The 25523-nt window shown below is 40.5% G+C and overlaps 1 protein-coding gene and 1 long non-coding RNA gene across 2 annotated transcripts in view; one reads left to right on the plus strand and one right to left on the minus strand.

The window, feature by feature from the left end:
• cdh13 (cadherin 13, H-cadherin (heart)) overlaps positions 1–25523 on the minus strand; it is a 614670-nt gene that overhangs the window by 59666 nt on the left and 529481 nt on the right. The window contains exon 12 of the mRNA XM_047353799.1: positions 19285–19427. Within this exon, the coding sequence (XP_047209755.1) occupies positions 19285–19427 (143 nt within the window). The remainder of the gene's footprint in view (positions 1–19284; positions 19428–25523) is intronic.
• Positions 22022–22522, plus strand: LOC124860466. The gene is made up of 2 exons (XR_007036365.1): positions 22022–22372; positions 22449–22522. It is a non-coding gene; the product is annotated as an uncharacterized LOC124860466 (long non-coding RNA).

The following is a 25523-nucleotide window of genomic DNA, read 5'->3' on the forward strand; positions in this document are numbered from 1 at the left end:
TAGCAGGCCAGGAACAAACAGACCAAGGAGATCAAAGGAGCAAAGAGATGCTACAGTGTGAAGCTAAAGAAAAGGTTCTCACATGGAGATCCTTCTACTGTTTGGAATGGTTTGAAAAACCTGACTGCCTACAGGAGACCTTCCCCCAACCCTGAGCAGAATCTTCACCTGGCAAACCAGTTGAATAGCTTCTACTGCAGGTATGAAAAGCAGCAGTTTACACCTCAACCCAACTCCTCCACATCCCATTCAGCTACAACCTTCTGTCCTGTCTTCATCCATCCGATTTGGTTCATCCACAAAACAGGACAGGCCCAGACTGCAACCAACAATCAGGTCTGCAAAGAGAATCATCATGGCTGACCTTCCCTCCCTCCAAGACGTATACAACTCTAGGGTCAGGAAAAGGGCAGCTAAAATCTCTGCAGACCCCACACACCCTGCACACAAACTGTTTAGGCTTTTACCTTCATTTGTGACCACAGAGCACTGTCTGCTAAAACCAGTCTCCACAGAGACAGTTTCTACCCCCAGGCTGTTTCTCTGATGAACTCTTGACAGTCATTGTTTCAGAACAACACCATCCATTCTTGGACTTTTCTCACATTGCATTCTATTGTGAAGTCAATAGTGTGTATATGTACATTTAAAAATATATTCTTTATTTTTGAGAGCAAAGTGTACTGGAGTCAAATTCCTTGTTTGTCTGTACAAACCTAACAATAAAGCTGATTCTGATTTAAATCTACTGAACGCTGTAGTAATTCTTCATGAAACACAGCTAGACCAAAAAGAAGGTATGGAAGCACATACAACACATAAAAAGGTGACATGTCAGAATGATGATCTGTGGCCAAAAATACCCAGTTCACTGTTAATATGATGATATCTGGTCTGGACTTTAATGTGGGTCAGTTTGGTGATTTTCACATGCAAAACAAGAAAGACATCAAGTCAAAACGTTCCCTTGGCGATGTTGACAGAGAACGTATATAGAATTGGATCTCTTCTAGATAATTGTTTTGATTTTCCCCCAGACTGCTTCTGGTCTTAATGCACCCATTAATGGCTCACCACTAATGTCTGTTGATGCGAATTCCACACATACAAATGCTGGCATTTTGCTAATTACCATATTAAATATCCACATTAGTATGTGCTGAATGAATTACATTCAATCTTTACTCAATAAAGCCAGGAGGCATCAGGCACTGTTTTTACTTCATTGCATCCAAAAATTCAGCTTTAACACAACAACTCAGTTTCAGTGTTTTACATAACAAGTATTCTAGTAGCACTACATTAAGAACAAGTTCTCCGGGTGAGTGGGCAGAAGCTTATTTGTTTAGGTGTGCCAGGCACAGTGCTAACTTCTCATGGATGAATCAGCATTCCAAGGACACATGAGAGACAAGAGCTCATAAAAGCCAACAACAAAGAGAGAGAATCATTTCTTCTCTGGTGAAGCTAAACAAAGATATCCTTTAATCAAAAACACAACCTGAGTGTGTTTACAAGGTGGTGACTTCCCCTTAGAGATTCTGCTACAAGAAATGAAAGGCAAAGAAAGTCATGCAGGAAGAGAAAGACAGAGGTGTGGGAGTCAGAACAAAAGCACGAAAGTGCAAAAGAAACAATGACTGTTTGGGGTTAATGAGGCAGTGTGGAAAGACAGGAGGAACAGAAAGAAAAACTGCACTGAGCTCTGATCTTCTCTGAGCACATTCATTGCACAGCCATTACCTAGGGTCAATATGTCTAGATTTCCTACACTGGACTCTTCCCTCTGTCTCCTATCACCTTTGCAGCACAGGGTCATAATTGATTGGCCAGGCAGGAACATATTTCAGCAATGTAGTTGACCTTCTTGCTGCTATGGCTGTCTCCATAAAGGGATTGATGAGAGAGTTATACAGATGGATGGAGAGACCAGAAAACAAGGAGGGGATGAATAAACGCTTCCATCATGCAAACAGTCCTGTTTTTGTACAAATGGTGCTTATAAAGCGCCAGTCTTTTCCTCCTCACGACCCCCAGTACACCCCCTCATGTCAACAAAGAAAATCACTTCCTGCCTTTGTCCTGTCATGTTTTTAATTTTCACTTCTTACTTGTCTCTTGAGCTTGTCTCTTCCCTCCTTATTTTTCAGTTTCTCTCCTTGACAGTGAGTACCTATCATGCTATATTAACCATTTTACTGGACTCAACTCTTTGGCTGTGGCTCTTCTGCGTGGAGCATCATGGGTAGTTTTCAAAGCTACAGCAAGTGCTTATGGTTTCTTGCTCTCACTTGCTACACCAGAATTTGTAGTGCCTTGCATAGCTTTCATACCTTTGACCTTTTTCACAGTTTGCCATGTTCCAACCACTGATTATAATGCCTGTTATTGGCATTTAATGTGACAGAAATGAGAAGTGCATAACTACAAAGTGGAACAAACATGATTCTTGTTTTTCAAATATCTTTGAAGAAAAAATCTGAAAAGAGTGGTGTACACATATTCAGACCCGTTTATTGTGATATTCCTAAATAAATCCAGTAATTTGAATCACCTTAAGAACTCTGATTAGTAAACTGAGTCTACCTGTATGTAATTCAATCTCAATATAGTTTTCTTCCATATTAAAAAGCCAGTTAGGTTACTGTAATAATGGGTACATCTTCTGTTCTATTTTAATGTGATTTATTCTATTTTAATCTCCTCATCTTTAAACTGATGTTGTTTAATTTTGTGGCATTATAGATGCTCTTTAGTGTAACCCAAATATCTGGGTTTGCCTGACACTGGAAAAGTACTCAGCCCATTAAAGCACTGAAGCAGCAGAGTGAGAACAATCAGACTTGAAAATAAAAACATGTAGAGAAACAGAAAAAATCCCTGCATGCACACGCAGAGCACAATCACACAACTTTATGTAAATAGCCAAGTAGTGGTCTTCTCTCTTCATCCAGAGAGAGACGGACACTCATAAACAAAGACACCCTTCGCTCCTTACCATTCGCCTCCCATTTTAACACCAATGAGCTTGTATTTTCTGACCTATTAGCATTCAGCTGCTTTACTTTGTTCCTTTGAATTAAAGCAGAGCAGATGATGTGACTATGATGAACACTAGGACTTATTACTGTGTTCAGCCTTACTGCCTGCGTCTTTGTTTAATACATCCTGTAATTAGCAAGGCCGTCTCAGTGAGTGGAGGTTGTTTCACTTAAAAAAACACATCTTTACTCCTGAGCTGATGTGAAGGTCTCTCCTCTCTGCTTCCATGAGCTCAAAGCGAACTTCGCTGTGTTATTATGTGTATATCTTCAGAGTTTTATTAGCATGTTTGGTGGCAGCAGATACTGAGGAAATGTGAATGTGTATTTCAGACAACTGGGGTCTTGATAATGTATTCATGTCTCCAAATGACAAATGGCTCCCACCAGAAGGCGGTTTAACATTTAAATGAGAAGCTGGAGAAAACATAGAACAAAAACACCCAGCAGTTTGCAGATACACAGGAGCCGGCCAGGGAGCAACAAAGATATTAAAACCCAATATAAACAAACAATTTCAATCCAAACGAACACACAGACCATCCAACAAAAAATACAAAAACTGATTTAAAGAATGGTGAAAGGACTAAGAGATGCGACCACCTGGTGTCCCAGTAGGGAAGAGAATTTGCTGGCATGCTGAAGCTACTGATGAGAGTTTATGGAAGCGGCTCATCAGGCCCGGGGCTCAGGTTGGAGTATTTTCCCTGCAAATAATCCAGTGCTGCTTGGAGGGCCGGCCACGTCCTACTGCAGAAGCACAGCTTGTTTGTGGCTTATCAGTCATTATCTCAAAACCACAAACACTTTATAGGTGAAGGCACACACTATAGGTAAATACAGATGGACGAAGGGCTATCAGACCAACAAAATACAGCAAATAAACAGATTCACACACATGCACATGCATTTATAAAGGCACATCCATATTGTCCTGATAGATTATCTCAAAAGAAAGAAGCTACAAACATCCTGAGGGTATTATGATGGGCAATGTGAGATCGTTGGCAAACAATTTGGATGAACTCCAAGCCCCAACAAAGACCCAGCCAGAGTATCTGGAATGCAGTATCATGTGTTTCACTGAGGCATGGCTGCAGGATCATATTCTCGACACCACCAAGAAGTCTCTCTGCCAGGCTTTCTGACCATACGAGCAGACAGAGACCATTTATCATTTACATTCCATTATCAGCTATTGCCAACAATGCATGTGATGTCAACAGCTCAACAGTTAAGCTACAGACAAAACACCCCAATGCATTTGTGGCAATATCTGGTGATTTTAATCATGTCTCACTCTCTGCTACACCTCTGAAATTTCAACAGCTTCCTCTATCAGAGAAAGAAAATATTGGATTTATGCCTATGTCAAGGATTCATCCATCTCCAAACTGTGAGAAGATGGTCCCAAGAAGCTCAAGAAGCTCTGTGGGCTTGTTTTGAGGGTACAGACTGGAATGCACTGTACCAGCAACATGAAGAGGACAGTAATGCCACGACTGAGAGCAACTGATCAGTAATGAAGAAGGTCAGACTTCAAGCTTAAGGGGGTTTGGATAGATGGAATGTCATGCCACAGAGCTGTGGTGTTGTGGTGTTGTGTTGTGCTGGTTTCATAAGCAGCAGGGACCTTGAAGGAGGCAGGAGGCGTCAGATTGTTGGCACTCCCAGCGCAGTAATCAGACCAACAGATAACAATTACCTGAGTTGTGTGCTCCTCTTCCTCCAGAAAACATGCAGGGACTCAAGCATGGGTTCTCCCTCCCGTTGCTCCGTGGCCTTGTTTGTGGTTGGATGGAAGTACTTTGCTGTGCTTATCCAACCGAGAGTCCCCTTCTAATTCCTGGAACCTGCAGACCTAAGGAAAGTATGAACTGCTTCCCACAATAACCTACCTCAAGCTCACCTGCCTGTTGACCCACCAATGTCACATGCTACCATCTGAAAAACAAACAACGAGAGATTCAACTATGGCATAACAACTCTCCTGTCAATCTTAGCGTCTGTTGATAAACTCACCTCCTGGAAATCCATGCTCCGCAGCAACAGTAAGGTTCCTCTACACATTTGAAAATATTAAATCTCCTTTCCCACCAACCTTTCTCCTCAACCATCAAGAAAGGACAATCTGACCAACCCGACTCCGCAGCACAATTACAAACGGCATTCTCTCAGCAGGACATTCTACTTAGTCAGCATGATTTCCTCCTTCAGTCCCTAAATCAACAACCAAACGCCACAGTGCAGATATCACCCGTCCACTAAAGGATTACTCAGTGGACAACTCTTAAGATGGGCTGAAACTGTGATTGATAAGACCACTATTCTTTTAATTTGATGAGTGTCTTGAAAAATTTAAACTAACTTTCTCCCACAGACATGGTGATCGAATTTTGCAACTTAGCAGCAGAATCAGGCTGGAATCCACCAGTTCTAAAAGGGATGTTCTGGAATTCCCTAAATTAAAAATTAAAAGATGAATTGACTTGTTGTATCGAACTAAACACATTGGACGGACTCATTAACCTCTTCACCTGCATTAACAACTATCTAAGAGAAAGAATCAGTGGAAAACTAACTCAAAATCAACCCACTTCCCAAAATGAGACCTTAAAAATCAAGACTCAAGAATCTCTATCGTCATTATGGACCCATAATGACATTTTTGTTGAGACCCCCGACAGCTACTGACTGAGTTTTTACTGTGACTAACTCTATGTGCTCTCTTTCAGGCTCTAACCTTGAGAACTGGCTCAGAGTTTATCTGTTCTTTCTTTCTAGATGAAACGACTAAAGGAGCTACATCCATTAACATTTACTTTTCCTTCCCATAGAAAGTACTCCTGGATCAGTGCTTCTGTGTTCTTTTTGTGTCTCTGCTCTGTTCTCTCAAACCTCCAGTCGGTCATGGCAGATGGCTGCTCACACTGAGCCTGGTTCTGGTTCTGCTGGAGGTTTCTTCCTGTTAAAAGGGAATTTTTCCTCTCCGCTGTCGCTACATGCATGCTCAGTATGAGGGATTGCTGCAAAGTCAACACCAGTGACTGTCCACTGTCTCTACATGCTCATCCAGGAGGAGTGAATGCTGCAAGTCACTGAGTCGATGCAATCTGCTGGGTTTCCTTAGATAGAAAAACTTTTTATCCAATTTGAATAAATAACTGAATCTGACTGAACTGTTCGATAGTTAGGATCAATTGGAATATATGAACCTGACTTTGTGAAGTGTCTTGAGACGACATGAGTTGTGAATTGGCGCTATATAAATAAAACTGAATTGAATTTAATTTAATGTTTAGAACACAGACAAAATTAAAAACATGGAGAGTAAGAGATGGAAAAAAAAAACGCACAAAAATAATTATAAGGCAGGTCAGGAGGAAAACTGGAGCACTCATAGCAGCTGAAAACATATCTAAAGGGAAGTATGAAATATGTACATGGGGATGTACTGATGGTAAGCTCCACCCATGGGCATTCTTTTCTAAATGCTTCTCTCCCCCAGAAGGAAATTACGACACAAGAGATCGAGAGCCTTTGGCTATCAAACTGGAAATGGAGGAATGGAAACACTGGCTGAAGGGCACAAACCAACCCATCATTATTTGGACCAAATACAATAAACTCTCCTACCTTCAGCCAGCTGAGAACTCAACTCTTGTTCCATTTTAACTTTTATATTACCTATCACCCAGATTGAAAAAACATCAAGCCAGATGCCGAGTAAGACACTCCAAAACAAACGCTGACAGAAAAAGAATCCTGGCTCCCACCTACTCACCAGAACAATAAGTGTGATTATTCTCCAGATACGTTCTGCTCAAAGCTAACTCCAGGAAACTTGCATCCAGATTCCTCGGCCTCTTCAGATTTGATTCCATCATCAGTCTTTTTACAGTCCACCATAGGCTGCCACCCCACATTTGTGTCCATTCAACTTTCTACGTCTCCTAAAAGAAACCAGTATTCTCCAGTCTTTTGTGCCCTCCAGCCAGACTCCATCCACCGGCCTGGGATGTTGATGGCCACCCTGCATTTGATGTCTGCCGCTTTGTGGATTCTTGTCGAAGAGAATGGGGAATCCAGTATCTGGTCGATTGGGAAGGGTACGATCTAGAGGATTGCTCATGGGTTTCTCTAACTTTTATCTTGGTATCCTACCATCATTTTAGAGTTGGAGGCATCCACTCCTTTGACTTCCAGTTGGCTGCCAGGAGGTATCCATTGAGGGGGGTTGATGTCATGCCGCAGAGCTGTGTACACGTTAGTGTTGTGTTGTGCTTGTTTCGCTCTCACCTCTCTCTGCAGGTTTGTAACAGACAGGTGGCAATCCACAGCTGAAATACGTTAGGGCTAATCAAGGAAGATTTCATAAGCAGCAAGAACCTTGAAGAAGGTCTCAGATTGTACTTCGCTTTGCTTATCCAAAAGAGAATCTCCTTCTAATTTCTGGAACCTTCAGACCTAAGGAAAGTACAAATTGCTTCTCAAGATTACCTACCTCAATGAATGAAACATATTCTTGAACAGGTTGAATTCCAGATAAGCTCAGAATCCACCTCTCCTGCCCACAGCCAAACAGACATCCCATTATCCTTTGACCTAAAGCGTTCCTGTCACACCCCAAATGGTTTACCATCTACCTTGGCCATAGAACCTTCTGCTTGTACATGTTTATTTTCAACCATTTCAGGATATCCTGTTTCCCCTTTTGCCTCCACATCCTACCTGCCTGTTTCAGAAGTCAGGTGAGACTCAACCGAAACAAGGCGGCAGATCTAGATAGTGTCATCTCCAGAAGGCCTATGCAGAGCAGCACTATGGGTATCTGTAGCATCTCTTTAACCTTAACTTGACCACGAAGAAGGTTCCAATGTTGTGGAGAACATCGTGCCTTGTTCTGGTTCCAAATAAAATTCACCAGTCACTCCTCAAAGATCACAGACTCCTGTTGGCCCACCTGAATAAGCAAAAAAGCAACATTCAGCACTACATGCAGTTTGCTTATCACCTTGGAGATTAAGTTAAAGATACTTGTGCTTCAATGAACCTCCCGTTATCTGGACAACTCCAGTAGCACTGTGAATATCATTATTTTTTTATATATCCACTGCATTTAACACAACTTAGCATGATTGAGTTTGTCAGAAACTTCTGAAGACTCAGGTGGAGGCCTCACAATCACCTGGATCAAGGACTATGTGACAAACAGACCACAGTTTGTGAGACTGAAGGGTTGTGTGTCTAACCAGGTAGTCAGCAGCACAGGAGCACCACAGGGGACGATAATCTCACCATTATTTTTAACTCCATACAGCTCAGACTTCCAGTACAAAACCTGTCTTCTGTCAACTGCAAAAATACATGGATGAGTCAACAGTCATCGGGTGTATCAGAGATGGTGAAGAAGTACAGAGAGGTGGTGCACAGCTTTGTGTCATGGAGTTGAAATATTCATGTTATCTTGAATGTGAGCGAAACAAATGAGATAATTGTGGATTTCAGGAAACAGGCCAAACACTATATCCTTCATAGAAGAAGACGTTGAGGTGTTGGAGGAGTATCCAACTGGACAACAGATTGGACTAGAGATGCAACAATAAAGCTGTCTATAAAACGGGACACAGCAGGCTATACTTCTTGAGTAAGCGTCAGTCCTTCATTGTTTGCAGCAAGATGCTGCATAGCTTCTAAATAAGTCTGTTGTGGAGTTGTCATCTTTTCTGGCATCATCTGTGGGGTAGTGGCATCAGAACCACAGACTTAAAAACATTTAACAAGCTGAAATCTGGTTCTGTAATTGGGACTGTTCTGGAACCTCCAAAAAGATCTGAATTGTGCCGCTTTCAAATATGGTACTAAATCAGATACGTATCTGATTGTTTTTAAAGCATCTGCAGTCAGAAGGGAAATGTTGCATTTTATCCAACTTTTACGTCACTGTCCTTGCCCCGAATATGCATCCACACAGACTTCTCTATAGCAGCAGCATCACTGCTTCTTTAAAGGTCATTATAAATAACTGTGCTCTCATTTTTCTTACTTTTCTTCATCTTGTTATGATGTGGTCGTAATGTTGTCGGCTCGCATTGCTCAACAACGTAATAATAACACCCAACATTCATCATTACCTCCGTAAAAAGTGCTTCGCTGCATGACGTCTACATTCTCCATATGTGCATATGGGTTGCTTAGGGGTTGTGAACCGTTCAGACTGAAGTCTAATGGCGGTCGGATTTAATCACCCGAAAAAAATTGGATTTCAGCAAAAAATGGGATTGAGCATCAAGACCTGCTGTGTAAACATAGTGTAGCACTTCTGGAGGTAAGGCCATAAGGTTACCTTTAACCTTGGTACCAGGATAACAAAACATGATCCAGATCAGACAGGTTCTAGATTCGTGGGAACCTATGGTATGATAACAGAGAACACGTACACAGGATGCAAGAGAAAGGTCTGTTGAATTTACTTGCAATGTAAAGTACGTTGAGCACAACACTTTTCAAATAAATAGAGTGCGCTTGGAAAAATTAATAAAAGCCAAAAATATACACCATTTTGTCTAGTCCTTTTAGTCCTTTCAATGTCTTTTGGTGTTGTTTAAAAGTTTATTCAATGTCAAATGTATATTTGTCTCGTTTGCAACCAGTCGGGTTACAAGGCAACAGTTCGGTCGACTTTTATGGGCTGGGGCTTGCCATCCAGTACTGGAGTGAGGATCCTTGGTTCTTCACTTGGTTTTCAATATAGGCAATAAAAACCTGACCATGCCAGGCAACACGTGCTACACAGGGGTTCCCAGACTGATGCAGACAAACAGCCTTCTGCTTCGATAATCTTGAATTTAACAACTGTTAAATGTCACTAGACAAGTAAAGATAAATTGTACAGATAGCTAGGGGTTGGTATTTCTTACCAAATCTCTTGGATATTTTCTGCAAAAAACTGCAACTTCAACATTAGTCGCACCTCCACAGGAAGAGAAATCTCTCTCTGTCTGTGTCTCCAGTGCGTCTGAACACTGATCAAAGGCACACACAGGTTGACAGGGGACACTTGACCTCATTGGCTAATGTGATATCGCACTGCCATTGCTGTTCAGTGCGTCAAACTGAGAAAATGATTCTATAAATTATAATTCACAACTTATTTAAAACTATTTTCACCACTATTTGTTAACATCAAATGAGCTTGTTTATTTTTCAAATACTTTTTATCAATTATTTATGCCCATTGTAAAAGGAAGATTCTTAAATGTCAGTAATATCAATACATGTTTCTTTCTTTCTTTTCACAGTTTTAACATTGGGTTACAATAGCCTTAGTCTTGAGTCATAGTTCAACTGTCAGACTTAGGTCCTTGTCTCTGCGGCATAGTCAGATTTCTCTGGGCACCATTCAAAATAGTATTTCAACCCGGAAAGACTCACGTAATGGAGAAACAACAAGAAGACGGTTAGAGAGTTTATTAATGAAAGATTATTTCTTTGGCACTCGGACCCCAGAGGAAGACGTGAACGCTGAGGATCAAATGAGTTTGAATAAACATTTTATGATTATGATTAGGTACGTCTTCCCCCCTGGGATCCGATCCTGGTGGTGGCATAGGCCTTGGTATGGAAGGAGTTGGGAGCCTATGGTGGAGAAGGGGTGGAGGAGGGTCGAAGCTCAGCAGAAGAGCGGTGTCTTCCGTGCAGATGGTCTTTAAAAGTGATGCTCTGGGAGATGATTGGCCAAGTAGGAGTGCAGACCTGCCGTTGATTGGAACAGCCAGTGAGGAGTGATTGGACGAGACGGGGTGGTGAGTCTTCCAGGTTGAATTTTCGTTTAAACTCCATAACAACTTAAATAAAGACATTTTTATAATGTTATTGCTGGCTAACATAACATAGTGTAATATAAGGGCAGCTGTGTTAGCATTAAGTCTACGGAAGTAGAACTATGTAGAATTGGGTCAAAGACCACAACGGGTCAAGACAGCAAAAAACTGCAACATATAAAAAGAAGCAACAGACAAAAACTCCAGAGATATGTGAGAATAATATGATAAAGAGAGCATGAAGTGATGCCACGTCTGTGTCACAAAGAGGGTTCCCTGATACTGAAATTGATAGTTAATGTATTTAAAATATTTGCTCAGACACGCAAACAATTAGAATTTATATACATATATCTCTCATAATTCTGGGCTGTCTGTCTGTGTCATCCCTGTCTGCTGCTCTGGCCATGGTGATTGCTTTCACCTGCTCCTTCTCAGTCTGCTCCGAATCAGAGAATCAGACCTCACTTGCTTCACCTGTGCATATGGCTTTATAAGCCGACAGATTTTCGAAAGCCTTTGTGTAAATAGTGTTCAGCGTTCCTTCCTTGTCTGCCTGCCTGATCTGATCTCATTTTTGCCTCATGGATTTTCCTGGCTCCTCACTGGCTTCTGCTTTCTGGACACGACCTTGCTTCTGCCTCCTGACCAACCCTCCCTACCTAACCCCTGGATCTGTCAGTCTGAATCTGCCTTCCCGTGCATGACTTTGTTTCTGTACCCTGGACCCAGATTTAAGCTTCTCCCTCAGATCCTGTTGCCCCTATCTGCTCGCACAGCTCTGAGTCAGTTTCTGTTTCCTGACCACTGCAATCTGCTCAGTCACTGGGTTTATAAACCCAGGAATCTGTGGGACGCTTCACAGCCGTTGCCCCGTCAACACTCTCAGAATCCGAAAATCAGCTTCCTGGTTCCTTTGCGGATTGTGAGAAGGTTGATGGCTTTCTCTCTGAGTTTAAGATTATTCTCAGTTTCCTGCTCAGCCACTAATTTATCTGTCTGCCTTCAAAGGTTCCAAAGCCTGCTGGTTGGGTTTCCTGCCTGACGACATCCAGAATTTTTAAAAACTTTTTGAATCTTACCTGTTGTCCCTGGTTGAATTTTGGGGTCCCCAGATTTACTCGTATCAATAACAGACAAGTCTGTAAACCCAGAACAATAAAAATGTTTGATTTTTGCTTTGCTAGAATGCAATGGACTGATACTAAAAAATGTTTTAAATCAATCATTTATGGATTTGGTTGATCACCAATATTAATTAATATTAAATTAATTACTTATTATTTTAACAATAATATTAATATTCTAATGTAACTATTTGTCTTGTTTGGGTAGTTTTATAAACTATGAAATTAATTGTTTAATTTTAGTGAGACTTGTCATAAGAATACCAGCACATTTGATTCACTGACTCAGATAATAAAAGGGACAATTAGAGACAATTAGAAACAAATATTCCATATTTCTTTAAGCTTATGAAACATTGGAAACATGATAGAACTGTAAAAAAACTGTTCGCTTCATCTGAAACTGATCAAAATTATAACTATATATTATAATATATAGACAAAACATGCACAACTGTTAGTTAGTTGCCAACATGACCTCTGACCTCTGAATCAAATCTAATAAAATCATAATTCTACTGTGTTAAAGCCTAAAATAATCTTTTATCAAATTTGATCTTTTTAACATCATTTTCCTGGTTTCTGCTTTTCTTTGGCTTGACTTTAATCTTTCTCTCTAGACTGTTTTCCAGATATATTCTTACACCTGCGGCCACCGAGCTCACTTTTCTCGGTTCTGATAAAAAAAAAAAATGATTCTCTCATTCCAGTTTATAGTTTCCCTATATGTGTTACTGTGAACAAGAAACCTTAATATAGATCTTATAGTTTTATTTGACACATCTCTGCTTTTAGCAGTACAGCTGTACAGGAATTCCCTGGAGACCTCCGCATAAATATAAAGATGATGATGCTGTAAGAGTAAATCAATATCCTGATAGCAGCCTACATGGAAAAGTTGTCATCCAATCATAGCAAAGATTACTGGGGGGAGGGAGCCAATTTCTCAGGTCAATGACAGAAGCTGCAGGCATAAAATGAGGGCATGGGCAAAGCTTGTATTACTGCTCATATTTCAAGCACACAGCAGGTTGTGGAAGACTGAAAGTTGTTTTTTTGCTTCTGCTCGCCTACATTCTAGGTGGGTGAAATTGGAGTAGCAGGTACATAGTGTTTCATAGAGAACTTGTTAACATGTTGCTCCATTTACAATGTATAACATGAATACAGTAGAACAGATTGCCACATTCCTCAGCACCTGCTGTGTAACTAATATTTTATGTACATTGTGTACATGTCTGACTTGTTTGGTGCATCTGTTTCTCTTATATTTTCCTACATAAGGAACACTTTGATAATCAGGTGATAGTTTGCTTGTGTCTGATGCTCAGAAATTTATTTAATCTGGTTTGCAAATTATAATTCCATTTAACAATGTCACTCTCTTTTAGTGACATAACCATATTGATATAATAAACATTTGAGAATTTCTCTAAGTCACGTTACTTTCTTTTCTTTTAACTTTGACAAATCACCATTTTTGTTGTCTTATTCCCATAATACAGGAAAATCTCAACAAATTAGAATTTCACAAAAATGTAATGTATTCCAGTGATTAAGTTTATTAAAAAATATATTATTATACAAATGTATTAAATAAACAGAGATATATTTAATTTATTTATGTTAATAATAAAACACTGTGTGCCTCTCCATCCTTCCTCTAGACTCTAAGACTTTGATTTCCAAATTAAATGTAAATTTTACTTTCATCTGAAAAGATGATTTTGGGCCATTGAGCAACGGTCCTGTTCATTGTCTCCCTAATCAAGGTAAGACATGACTGATTGTTTAGGAATAAATTAATACAAGGACTGCGACAGATGGAGTATAATAATGTCCATCAGTGGGCTCTAGATGGACAAACTGTCTACTTTTAAGGCTTAAAACTTTCCTTTTTGATAAAGCTTATAGTTAGAGTGGCTTAGGTTATCCTGAGCTATCTCTGTAGTTATGCTGCTATAGGCTTAGGCTGCTGGAGGACATAATGACCACTTTCACCCTCTTCGCTACATTCTCATACTACTCTAATTCTGCATTATTTGCTGTTATTTCAGCTATTAAACTTTGTTCTCTCTTTTCTCTTCCTAGAAGCTACACCTGGCCTGACTCTCTGTCTACCTGTGACACCTTTCTGGAGAGGGGCATCATCCAAGCTTCTGCTGGCAACAACTTAATGCTCATCCTCTACAGATGATCCACATAGCCCTGTCTTTTAGTGTTTAACCCTTTCTCTCTCCTAGACATGGCTACTGACTGAGCTTCTACTGTAACTAACTCTATGTGCTCTCTTTCAGACTCTATTCTTGAAAACTGGCTCAGAGTTTATCTGTTCTTTCTTTCTAGATGAAACGACTAAAGGAGGAATGTATGAACCTGACTTTTGTGAAATGCCTTGAGACGACATGTGCTGTGAATTGGCGCTATATAAATAAAATAAAATAAAATAAATAAAACTGAAATGGTGTCCATGTCCTGGATACGTCTGTGTCTCTGGCTCTTGAAACTCTGTCTCCAGTCAGCTTCTTATGAATCTCCTTCAAACTCTTGAATAGGCTTTGTTTTACAATCCTCTCATCCTCCCCCTGCAGCTGTCACTGTTGCTTGTTCACCTTTTCCTACCACACTTTTTCGTTCTGCCCAACTTTCCAGTAATATGGTTGGATACAGCACTCTGCTAACAACATGCTCCCTTGGCAATAATGGTTTGTGACTTACCCTCCTCATGGAGGATATCAGTGACTTTCTGCTGGACATGTATGAAGCAGCAGTCTTCTCCCATAATGGTGTAGCCCAGAAAATAAAATTTTTATTAGTCTGATTTAAGATTCAAATTTTCTGATAAACAAAATTTTTGGTTTTTATCAACTGTAAAATACAATAATATAGTGTGTAATGATCATATGAAATGATTTTCACTTGCTGAATTTAAAAAATGAATAAATAAAACTTCTGATTGTATTCTAATATATTGAGATGAACCTGTACTATGCTGCACCTTATGTTCTTTAACCATAGAATATAACTATAGCGTGAATGATGTCAATAAAGGTTTCTATTCTCCTGGGGAGGATCAAAACCTCTGATTTAACTTTGAGACTTTATTTTATTGTTTTTACCCAAATGCAAAAACGTCAATGCCAAAAACATAACCGGTTGTGAAGATTAGAGCCAAATATAAAAGGGATAAAGTTAAACATCTTAGCATCTTTTCATTCGGTACAAGTTCACAGTGATTTTAGCAGTAAGCTAACCACTTCGATGTGATAATGTTCATCATATTCTAATTATATTTGCTTAGCTTTGATTCAATACTGGTGCTTAAAACATTTATTTTCTCTTCTCAATAACTGCTGCTGTCATCAACACCACATCATCTCCAGGGAGCCTCTGTCCCAAATTATTATCTCTCCAATGCTGTTGGGCTGGAATTTATGTTACTCACAAAATTTGGATTCAGCTGCTAAACGTTTGCTAAATATTTATGGCTTCACGCTAGATTTAAATTAGTTAATTTTTTTAATTGCTTTCTGTCTTCGTAGCCGGGAAATAGACTTCCAGGAAAAAGAAAAACTGTAGCTGTGAAACTGTTGTCTTTATTTCTGAAATTGTGTGGAAACAAAGGACAGTTAATTTGCCTTGGAGTAGGACACAGATTCATACTATGTCACATTTTGCATGTGTTACGGACTTTGAGGTATGACCCAAAATGGTTAATTATACTCCTTTTATTTAAAAACACAAAACAACGAAGTGTTAATACTAGTAAGGCTGATGTTCCAATAGCTGAAAATTGTGAAAATTTCCTGGATAGCTCTTATTGCTCCTACTATCTTTAGGAATCCTTCTTGTTCTTTCCAATAAGCTGCTGTCACACTGATACACATGAATATTCTGCTGCAACACAATGGGAGGCATCTCTTGCTGTGATTCCGTCATCATACGCCGGGCTCACACTGAATGCAGTTCAGTTCCGGTGCAGCGGTGGTGTGGGCGCCACAAGGAGCGCAAATCATTAAAGTCAATGTGTATACTCCCATCAGCCAAGATGTAGTGCGGTTGGAGATACCGAGGCTGTGCGGCTCAACGAAGTGTTTCCACAAGAAGGAAGTTGGGCCAGATACCGCAGCAGCTTCTGCATCAAGCTCATGAATTTTACCAGCCAAACAGGAAGCCAGCACGGATAATGGGTTTTGCCATAGAAAACGAAATCCATAGCTGTTTTACTCATTTAGAGGGATAGCAACAGAAAGGAGCAGACGGATTTTCCTCTGTTCTTTTGCCTGCATGCTCCAAAACGTGAACATTACTTCATAACCGGTGACACGGAGTCAAAATATGGCCAAATACAGGCTTTGTTTAAGAAAGACTTGCTGAACGTTTGGGGTAGTTCTCGCGAGAACTCCCAGAATACATGTGAACCCACGTAAACTTCTGATCTCGGGAGCGCCGTTTCCACAGCCAGAGCCGTAGCAGGGCTGAGCTGGCCGCAGCACAGTGTGAATGGCTTTCTGTAGCACAACCGCACCGCATCTGCACCGCGTTCAGTGTGAGCCCAGCGTTAGATTTTTTCCATTCTTTGTTGAAGATGAAGCTTGATGTCCCTTCACAGTAGTTTTGATTGTATTCCTGTTGGAACAACTTTAAGCATTTATCAAGCCAATGTGAGGTACTGTGGGCAGAAGATCTGGATAGCATAGCAGGAGGTTAAATGACACTATCATTGGATAACTGCTGCATCATTTAAGTAGCACTTGCATTGATTCGGTAGCAGTGACACACATATGTGGTATATCTAATAGTTGTCATGTCCCAAACATTCTCTGGCAGAGCTAGCTGGAGATCCTAACGTGTGTGAAGCAGAGTCAACTGCATAGGAAGTAGATCCTGAAGTAGTTTTTACTTATCTTTGAACAGACACTCAATAGCATGATGGTGCAACAGAAAGTACCCCTGGCTCAGTGCTTGTGTGTAGCAGTGTCACTTGTGTCCAACAAGTCAGAGTGAGCTCATAGTAAGCCTAGTTTTACTGGAGGTCTCCTCCTGTTAATAGGGAGTTGGTTCTCTCCACTGTCACTTAATGCTTCTTTGGGAGAACGAATCAGCAGATTCAGGACCCTGATGTGAGCAGTTTCCCTAGAAAACCAGTTTTTAGACACAGCCATTACATGATCAATTGCATTTTAAACAATTACTGACTGTATGTATTAATCTCAGTCTGATTACATGAATTGGAACCGTGTAAGGGGCCTTGAGAAGACATTTGTTACCATATGAACAAACTGAACTGAAATGAAATTACTTGAATTCCAGGTTGTCTATCAGGTTTGATGTACAAAGTTGAAAATAAAACCATCAAACTGTGCCACCCTTACTTTTTTCTGCTTTTTTACCCTTTCTCTCTGCTGGATCCACTCATCATTTGTCTTCTGTTCCATCTATCTGTTGCCCGCTTCCTTGACTCTATATCGTTTTCTTGTTATCTCCTCTCATGTTCCTTCCTTTCTCTTCCTCCACTGACCCCTCCACCTCTTCCCACCTTCGCCTCCTGCACCATCATTACTCCTCCTTCAGCACTCATCTTTCTAAGGCTGCTGAATTCCCCAGCACAACGGTGTTATTGGTGCCTACTAATAGAATCCCTTAGTTCCTCTAATGGATCTGTCAGAATCTCATGAGGACCGGAGAACAGATGGATTGATAGGGCGGGCGAGACAGGCAGAGAAAGGGGGACAAAGAGACACAGAGATGATGAGGCAGAAAGAGAAACACAGAAAAGGGAGTACCGGGGCTCTCGACACCTTCATCTGAACCTTGGAAAGTCTCCGAGCAGCAGCTCCTCTGACTGTACCAACCAGTCACCATGTGGTGCGATAAACCCAGTATCACTTAAGGCTATCCTGTGATCACCACAGGATGATGACGGTTTCCCTCTGTCCAGGTGAAGACAGCAAACAAGGTGAGTTTAACAGTAAATCAGTTTTAAAATAAGAATTTTATATTTTTTTTAGGGACAAATCTATCCAAACCAACCTGACCCTTATGTGAAGAAGTAACTAACCCCTATACCTAATACCTCGGTGTTATAAGTGCTTGTGATAACTGGGAATTTCATAAACATCACTGTAGAGAAATTTTGACCCACTCTGCGTTGCAGAATTGTTTTAATTCAGTGGGTTTTCCAAAGTGAACAGCACTTTATAGGTCATGCCACAGCATCTCAATCAGATTCAAGCCCATGTTGTTATAGGTTCCAATGCTGGTACTTGCACTAAAATGTTGGTATTGTTAGGGAAATATGAGAATTAATGTAGAGCTATTGAATCGGGATAATAAAATATATTTCGCTCTACTCTACTCTACTCTACTCTACTCTACTCTACTCTACTCTACTCTACTCTACTTCAAAGACAGACTAGATCTTGCTATATTAATAAATACACACATATATTTACAAATACTGTACACGTGTATATAGTAGCAGCTGTTAATATTAGGTCAATTAGATCAGTTACTGGGTTAACTAAGGGATTATAAACCGAGCAATTAAACATTAAATGCTCCAAATTAAGCAACAAATATAGCTTCTCTGCTCTCAGTGAACTCACCCATTGCCAAAGAAAACACATGACAAAATCTGGATGCATAAAACAAAAATGAAGCAGTTTAACCCACCAGATGCTCTGAACAGCGAGGCTATAGACTCTGCTTCAAGATTCTCCTTTGTCTGCCAGATATCCTGACCTCTGACATCAATTCACTGGTGAATTCAGAGGTTTCGTGTTAGAAGTAGTTTGCTGAGAAGTCCTCTAATCACAACCGGCTGTGCTTGGTGGGACCAGCCCATCTGTCCCTCCTCAGTTTTCCAGCTCTGATCCAGATGAGGAAAGTAGTGCAGACTAGCGGCTGCTATCGAAGTGTTGCTGCCACCACCAGCAATGCACCGTTTCACCATATTAACGCTTTTTTTGACGCAACTTGGCTTCTACCTGAACAGTTTATCATTGACGCTTACACAATGAATGACTGGAGACTTCCCCCTTGACGTCATTTCCGGGCGTCACAATTGTCTTTTATCACGTCTTTATATCTAGGGTTATGTGTCAGCAGAAATTTTAATAATTGGGACTGGATAGTACAAAGGGAAGAACCAAAGCAAAGCAACAACTCCTTCTAATTACAGTTGATGCAAATAATTTTAGACTCCGTTTCTCCGCCCGTCATTTTTGTTTCAGATGGTATTGGTGCTCTGAAATTTCCGGTCACTCACTATGTTTAAATCAGGGAACTCACCATTATCTGTGGCGATGAAGAGAGCTGTGTATTTATTTGCTTGGACATGAGGAGACTCTCGGTCCAGTGAGGCTGAGGTGTTGACAGTTCCTCTGACGGGGTTCACACTCAGCCAACCAGCTGGGTCACTAAGTACAGCATATCTGCAACAAAGTTAGAAAAAAGCTGTTGTTTGAATGTGACTAAAACATCAGCTACAGAATGTGCTTCATTTACATTAATTACAACATTCCTGCTTGTTTAGTTAACTGCCATAAGTACTTCAAGTACCAGACGCACACAGAGAGACCAAGACCACGGACAGTCCAGCATTTCTGAATATTTCATGATTGTCATATAGAGGATTCAGAATTTATGCTATAAAGTTTTAATAAAAAATAAAATAATCTAGAGTTAACAAAATGATTTTTAAGCGACTTTAGTTGTTTAGTTCAAATATATTTAAAACATTGTTATTGCCTCTGTGTAGAGGTGAATAATCCCTGAGTTGTGTTGTAAACATTATTATTGTTATATTATTTAATATTTAATTAAATAATAAATCGATCTGTTAAATATTGTCCGGCGAACACCAGCCCAATACCCGGTGTTATTAGGACCATGGAGAAAAGAGTGAAATCAAGCTGTGGAATTACTGAACAGCAAAACTCTGCACACCCATGGAATAAATTCTTAAAATACAAGAATTTAATAACACAAATCATTCAACTCAAAGTCATACATATTTCAAAGAATCTGGAAATTAAGTTAAATTGGTCTGGGAACTAACTTAGACAATAATTGGTATATCTTCAAACCACCATTCACAAAGCAAGATCCAATAAAACATTATTTTAATAAAATAATATTTCAAAGAATAAGAACCGACAAACCTTCTGGATTAATGATTCTTAATGGTGTTTAATTAGCTATCACATTTTGTGAAATAATAATTAGGGAAGTATATTTTCCTAAATTGGAAGCTAACAACCTTTCAGGATAAAGGATTCTAAACTAGCCCTCACCTTGTGACAAGGAAGGAAGCCTAAATGGTTAATGGACTGAACTTATATAGCGCCTTTCCAGTCATCCCAACCACTCAAAGTGCTTTACACTAGAGCCACATTCACCCAGTCGTACTCACTAACACTCACACATTCATACACCAGATAGGTAGGCAACTTGAAGTTAAGTGCCTTGCCCAGTGGCATATCGACATATGGCTGGAATCGAATCCATCAAACCCATCGAAGACGACTACTCTTCCTACTGAGCCACAGTCGCCTCTTAAGGAAACAGAGCCCATGGACTCATAAGACATATAAGATTGTGAAGAGTTACCTGTAACCCCTGACTTGACTGGCACTAGCCGTTAGTGGTTTCAGCTAACAAAGGAAAGCCTATAGCTGTTTCAAAAATTGAACTAAACCCCATGTAAAAGAATAACTCCGCCCCCAGACAAATTTAGAAAAATGCCACCAAAGTGGGCATTGCCAAGTGTAGGTATGAGTGGAAGGGGTTAAGCAGGTGTCGGGGTCGGGAGGACAAGGGAAAGTGGCAGCTAGCTTAATTTGGTACACTGAAACACGAAAGGTGAGCAGAGCAAAGCTGGTAGTTTCATCCCCCTCACCACCAGAGGTTAAGAAGGGCTTTATGGAGCCCAGTGGGCCTGAGCCGTAGCCGCTGGCTCAAGGTGCTGACTCGGCAATGGCCAAAGCTGGCACCGCCGAGGCAGTGGAGGAGCAATTCCAACTCCAACTTGCTACAGGGGCGCGTTGAAGTGAGATGCTTTTATACCCGAATGCGGGGGCTGTGACTTAAGCATGGACCAAGCCGTACCGTTTGAACCAAAAGGACATTTTAACAGCAGTATCACTGATGACCCCAAAGAGGGCAGCACTAAGACTGTTTTAGGACAGATATTCCAGAATTTAACAAGTTTAAATTTAAAAATAGCACGGTAACATAAAGATAGCACACTTCAGCCACAGTTTAACTGGAAAAAAAGTTGATTTAGTTGTTTAGTTCCTCTTAAAAGTCGAACAGGTTCCTTAAAATACCATTAATAATAGTAATAGTAATAATTCGATACTATCAGGATGTCCACAAAATGCAGTTAAAAGCCTTCAGCTGATCCAAAATGCTGCAGCAAGAGTTCTGATGAAAATTAAAAAGAGAGATCATATTTCTCCTATTTTAGCTTCCCTTCATTGGCTCCCTGTTAAATCCAGAATAGAATTTAAAATTCTCCTCCTCACATATAAAGCCCTTAATGATCTAGCTCCATCATACATCAGAGATCTGATTGGTCCATATGTTCCTAACAGAGCACTTTGTTCTCAGACTGCAGGTTTACTGGTGGTTCCTAGAGTCTCTAGAAGTAGAATGGGAGGCAGATCCTTTAGTTATCAGGCTCCTCTCCTGTGGAACCAGCTCCCAGTTTTAGTCCGTGAGGCAGACACCCTGTCTACTTTTAAGGCTAGGCTTAAAACTTTCCTTTTTGATAAAGCTTATAGTTCGAGTGGCTTAGGTTATCCTGAGCTATCTCTGTATGGCATGATTCTGCACCGTTTGTCTGCATCATCTCTGTCTGCAAGCTCCGTCTGCAGCAATTAGGAGGACTGCTTTCACCTGCTCCTTCCCAGCCAGCTCCCTAATTACACCTCACCTGCCCCACCTGTTCTTCTGCCTTTATAAGCAGCTCTCTGACAGACAAACAGTGCCAGATTTTAAAAGCCGTGTGTGAGTAGTTGTCCAGAGTTCCTTCCTTGTTTGCCTGCCTGAACTTGATCTTGTCTTTTCCTCTCCGATTTCCCCGCTCAATGACCTTGTTTCTGCCTCCTGAGCAACCCTCCATGCCTAACCCCTGGATCTTTCAGTTTGAATCTGCCTTCTCGGACATGACTTCGTTTCTGTACCCTGGACCATGATTCAAGCTTCTCCCTCGGATCCTGTTGCCCCTATCTGCTCTCAAGGCTCTGACCCAGTTTCTGTCCCCTTACCATGGCAACCAGCTCAGTCACTGGGTTTATAAACCCAAGCATCTGTTGGACACTGCCCCGCCAACACTCTGAGGAGGGGAAGATCAGCTTCCTTACAGATTCTTTAGGTTAGTGGCTTTCTCTCTGAGTTTAAGATTATTCTCAGTTTCCTGCTCAGCCACTAATTTATCTGTCTGCCTTCAGAGGTTCCTTAGCCTGCTGCTCAGGGTTTCCTGCCTGACGACATCCAGAGTTTTTAATAAACTTTTTGAATCTTACCTGTAGTGTCGGGCTGAAATTTTGGGTCCTCAGAGTGACTCATTATACTGTAGTTATGCTGCTATCGGTTAGGCTGCTGGAAGACATAATGACCACTTTCACTCTTTCTGCTACATTCTTATACTACTCTCCAATTTTGCATTATTTGCTGTCATTTATGCTTTTAAAATTATGTTCTCTCTCTCTCTCTTTCTAGAAGCTACACCTGGCCTGACTCTGTATCTACTTGTGACACTTTCCTGGAGGGGGGCATCGTCCAAGCTGCTGCTGCCAACAACTTAATGATCTTCAACAGATGATCCACATGGCCTTGTCTTTCAGTGTTTAACCCTTTCTCTCTCCTAGACATAGGTACTGACTGAGCTTCTACTGTGACTAACTCTATGTGCTCTCTTTCAGACTCTAACCTTGAAAACTGGCTCAGAGTTTATCTATTTTTTTCTCTCTAGATGAAACGACTAAAGGAGCTACATCCATTAATATTTACTTTCCTTTCTATAGAAAATACCCCCGGATCAGTGCTTCTGTGTTCTTTTTCCTTCTGTGCTCTGTTTTCTCAAATCCCCGGTTGGTCATGTTAGATGGCCGCTCACACTGAGCCTGGTTCTGGTTCTGCTGGAGATTCTTTCCTGTTAAAAGGGAGCTTTCCTCTCCACTGTTGCTACATGTTCATCAAGGAGGATGAGCATGTAGTCACTGACTCGATGCAATCTGCTGGGTTTCCTAAGATGCACTGTTCAATAGTTAGGATTAATTGGAATGTATGTACCTGACTTGAAATCTGTTTCATTCGATTGAATAAAATTAAATTGATACAAGGATTAAAATGACGGCTATTTATGGCCAATCTGTGTGTAAAAACCACCCTTTAAATAAAGTTTGACTTTACTTTAATACACAACACAGAACAAATGATTAACCTCAGTTCTGAGGGGGCTGTTAACATTAGCTGAGCTGCTAGTGTGCTAGTACTTAGACAGCTGAGTTTCTCAACACAATTCTTAAATTAACTGCTGAAAAAAAGATGTCCTGTGGGCGACGATTTGAGGAGCGGAGTTTTTCTGGTCATTTACATGTGGAATGAACTAAAAACAGAGGTACTTTGCGGCTACTTCAGTGGGTTGCTCTCGCTATGTGGACATGCATGCAGGAAGGCATGCGATGCAGCGGCCCCGATGCCTTCTCCACCAGGTCATGGGAAAAAACACTTCAATTTGAGATAGTGGGGCTTTCCGGTTACTTCTGTGGACCTCATAAAAAAGTTAAGCTTGTCTTCATTACCCCCTTTTCGTATGAATGCTGGATTGTGTGCACAGCAGATCAATACTTTACTTTGTAGTTGCTTCTAGGTGGGTATTCGACTAGTCACTTTAGATCCAGGGATTCTTTGAAGTAGAAGTCTTATACTCAGTCACAGGTTTAAAGAACTTCAGCTGATGCTGTTTAGTAACTGTAAGTCCAGGTCTGTAGCATTTAATAAGTTAATTATATCCCTGTTTTATTCTAGCTTAACTGAGACTCCTAATATTTTGCATCGTATTGACTCAGTCCTAATGATATGATGAGAGGTCAACTCTAGAACGATGTTCTGGCCAAACAAAGGAGAAACTAAATAAGTTGGTGTAAGATCTGTTTGGTTGGACTGATAATAATTTGCCAAAGAGATTAAGTAAAATTTCATGGTAAGACGGTGTGAAAAAGAGTAAAATGTTGCGTCCCTTGGTTCTGCTACACCAACATTTGACTACAGCAGCGTCTCCTGCAGAGTTGAGGTCAGAAGATGATGGAGAACCTCTCCAAATATCTGGTGGGCAAACAGCCAATCCAAAGCAGGCATCGCCTTGAAAATGAGATGAAGGGCGGATCATGACGCTTCTAATGTAACCACTCAGTTTGGCTCTGATGACTGCTAGAGGCTGATTAAAAAAGGGTCTCAGCTAACCTCACGAATGGCTGATTTATGAGCAATTCTGCACAGAGTCTTAATACATTTACAGCAATGCAGAAACTCCCGAAGTCTATGTATGTCTGCTGTGCAGCAACTTCCATACATGTGCAGAAACTGGGTAAAAGTTACTTAAATACATATACCAACACAAAAGGCTGCATACAGCCGCTCTTTGCCAAAGTGCTCAGCAGTGGAGAAATTGTCTTTGAAATTGAGCTCTTCAGCTAACAGAGCTCGACTAAGCCTTGGGAAATGGCGTTGCAATCAACCTCTGCTCACACCTTTCCCCTCTCATTCTCACAAACACTTTCCCTGCCACTGATTACTGCTGTTAACCTAGACATACAGTATGTTTTACTGCAAAAGAAGAGGAATGCACAGAGGTTAAATGCACTGTTAATGACGACAAGTTTAACATTCAAATTCTCTTTGTGCACCCATCTCCCTTCTTCACACACAAAAACACACACACACAGTCAAGTCCTTTACTATAACAGTTAGGCTCACAGCCTATTAACTTCCATATGTTTCATTAATTCATTCATGGACTCTGTTTCATGACTGTTACATCATCTAAATGAAAATATTTCTCAGTGTTGTCAACCTATCATCTTAAAAACCTTTGCAGAACTTAGCATGATGCTAATAATAACAAACAAGCCAATTATTTGTCTGTCAGCAATAAGAGTGAGATATAACTCGAGAACTGTATTAATATTCTTAAAAGTGTGTTTATTCACTGTCTTCAAAAGATTATTGTTTAAAAAGGGAAATTTATTTGTTTAATGTTTTATGGTTAATTTCAATATTTTCATTCTCAGTGAAGTGTGTCTCACAAAGGCAGCACATTTGTTGTTGGCATGTGACTTCATTTGGTGAAATAAGTTTATAATTTTATTATGAGCACCATTTAGACTGAACGTCATTTTTCTACGTTTGAGACAATTATTTTGACATAAGAAAGAAGGTAGTTGTACCAACAGTCGACTAATAAAAATTGTTGGTTGAGCTTTTTATGTAATTGACTCAGTTATAGGAAGAGCCCCACCACT

This window comes from Girardinichthys multiradiatus, chromosome 2 (assembly GCF_021462225.1).
Source record: "Girardinichthys multiradiatus isolate DD_20200921_A chromosome 2, DD_fGirMul_XY1, whole genome shotgun sequence".
NCBI lineage: Eukaryota > Metazoa > Chordata > Actinopteri > Cyprinodontiformes > Goodeidae > Girardinichthys > Girardinichthys multiradiatus.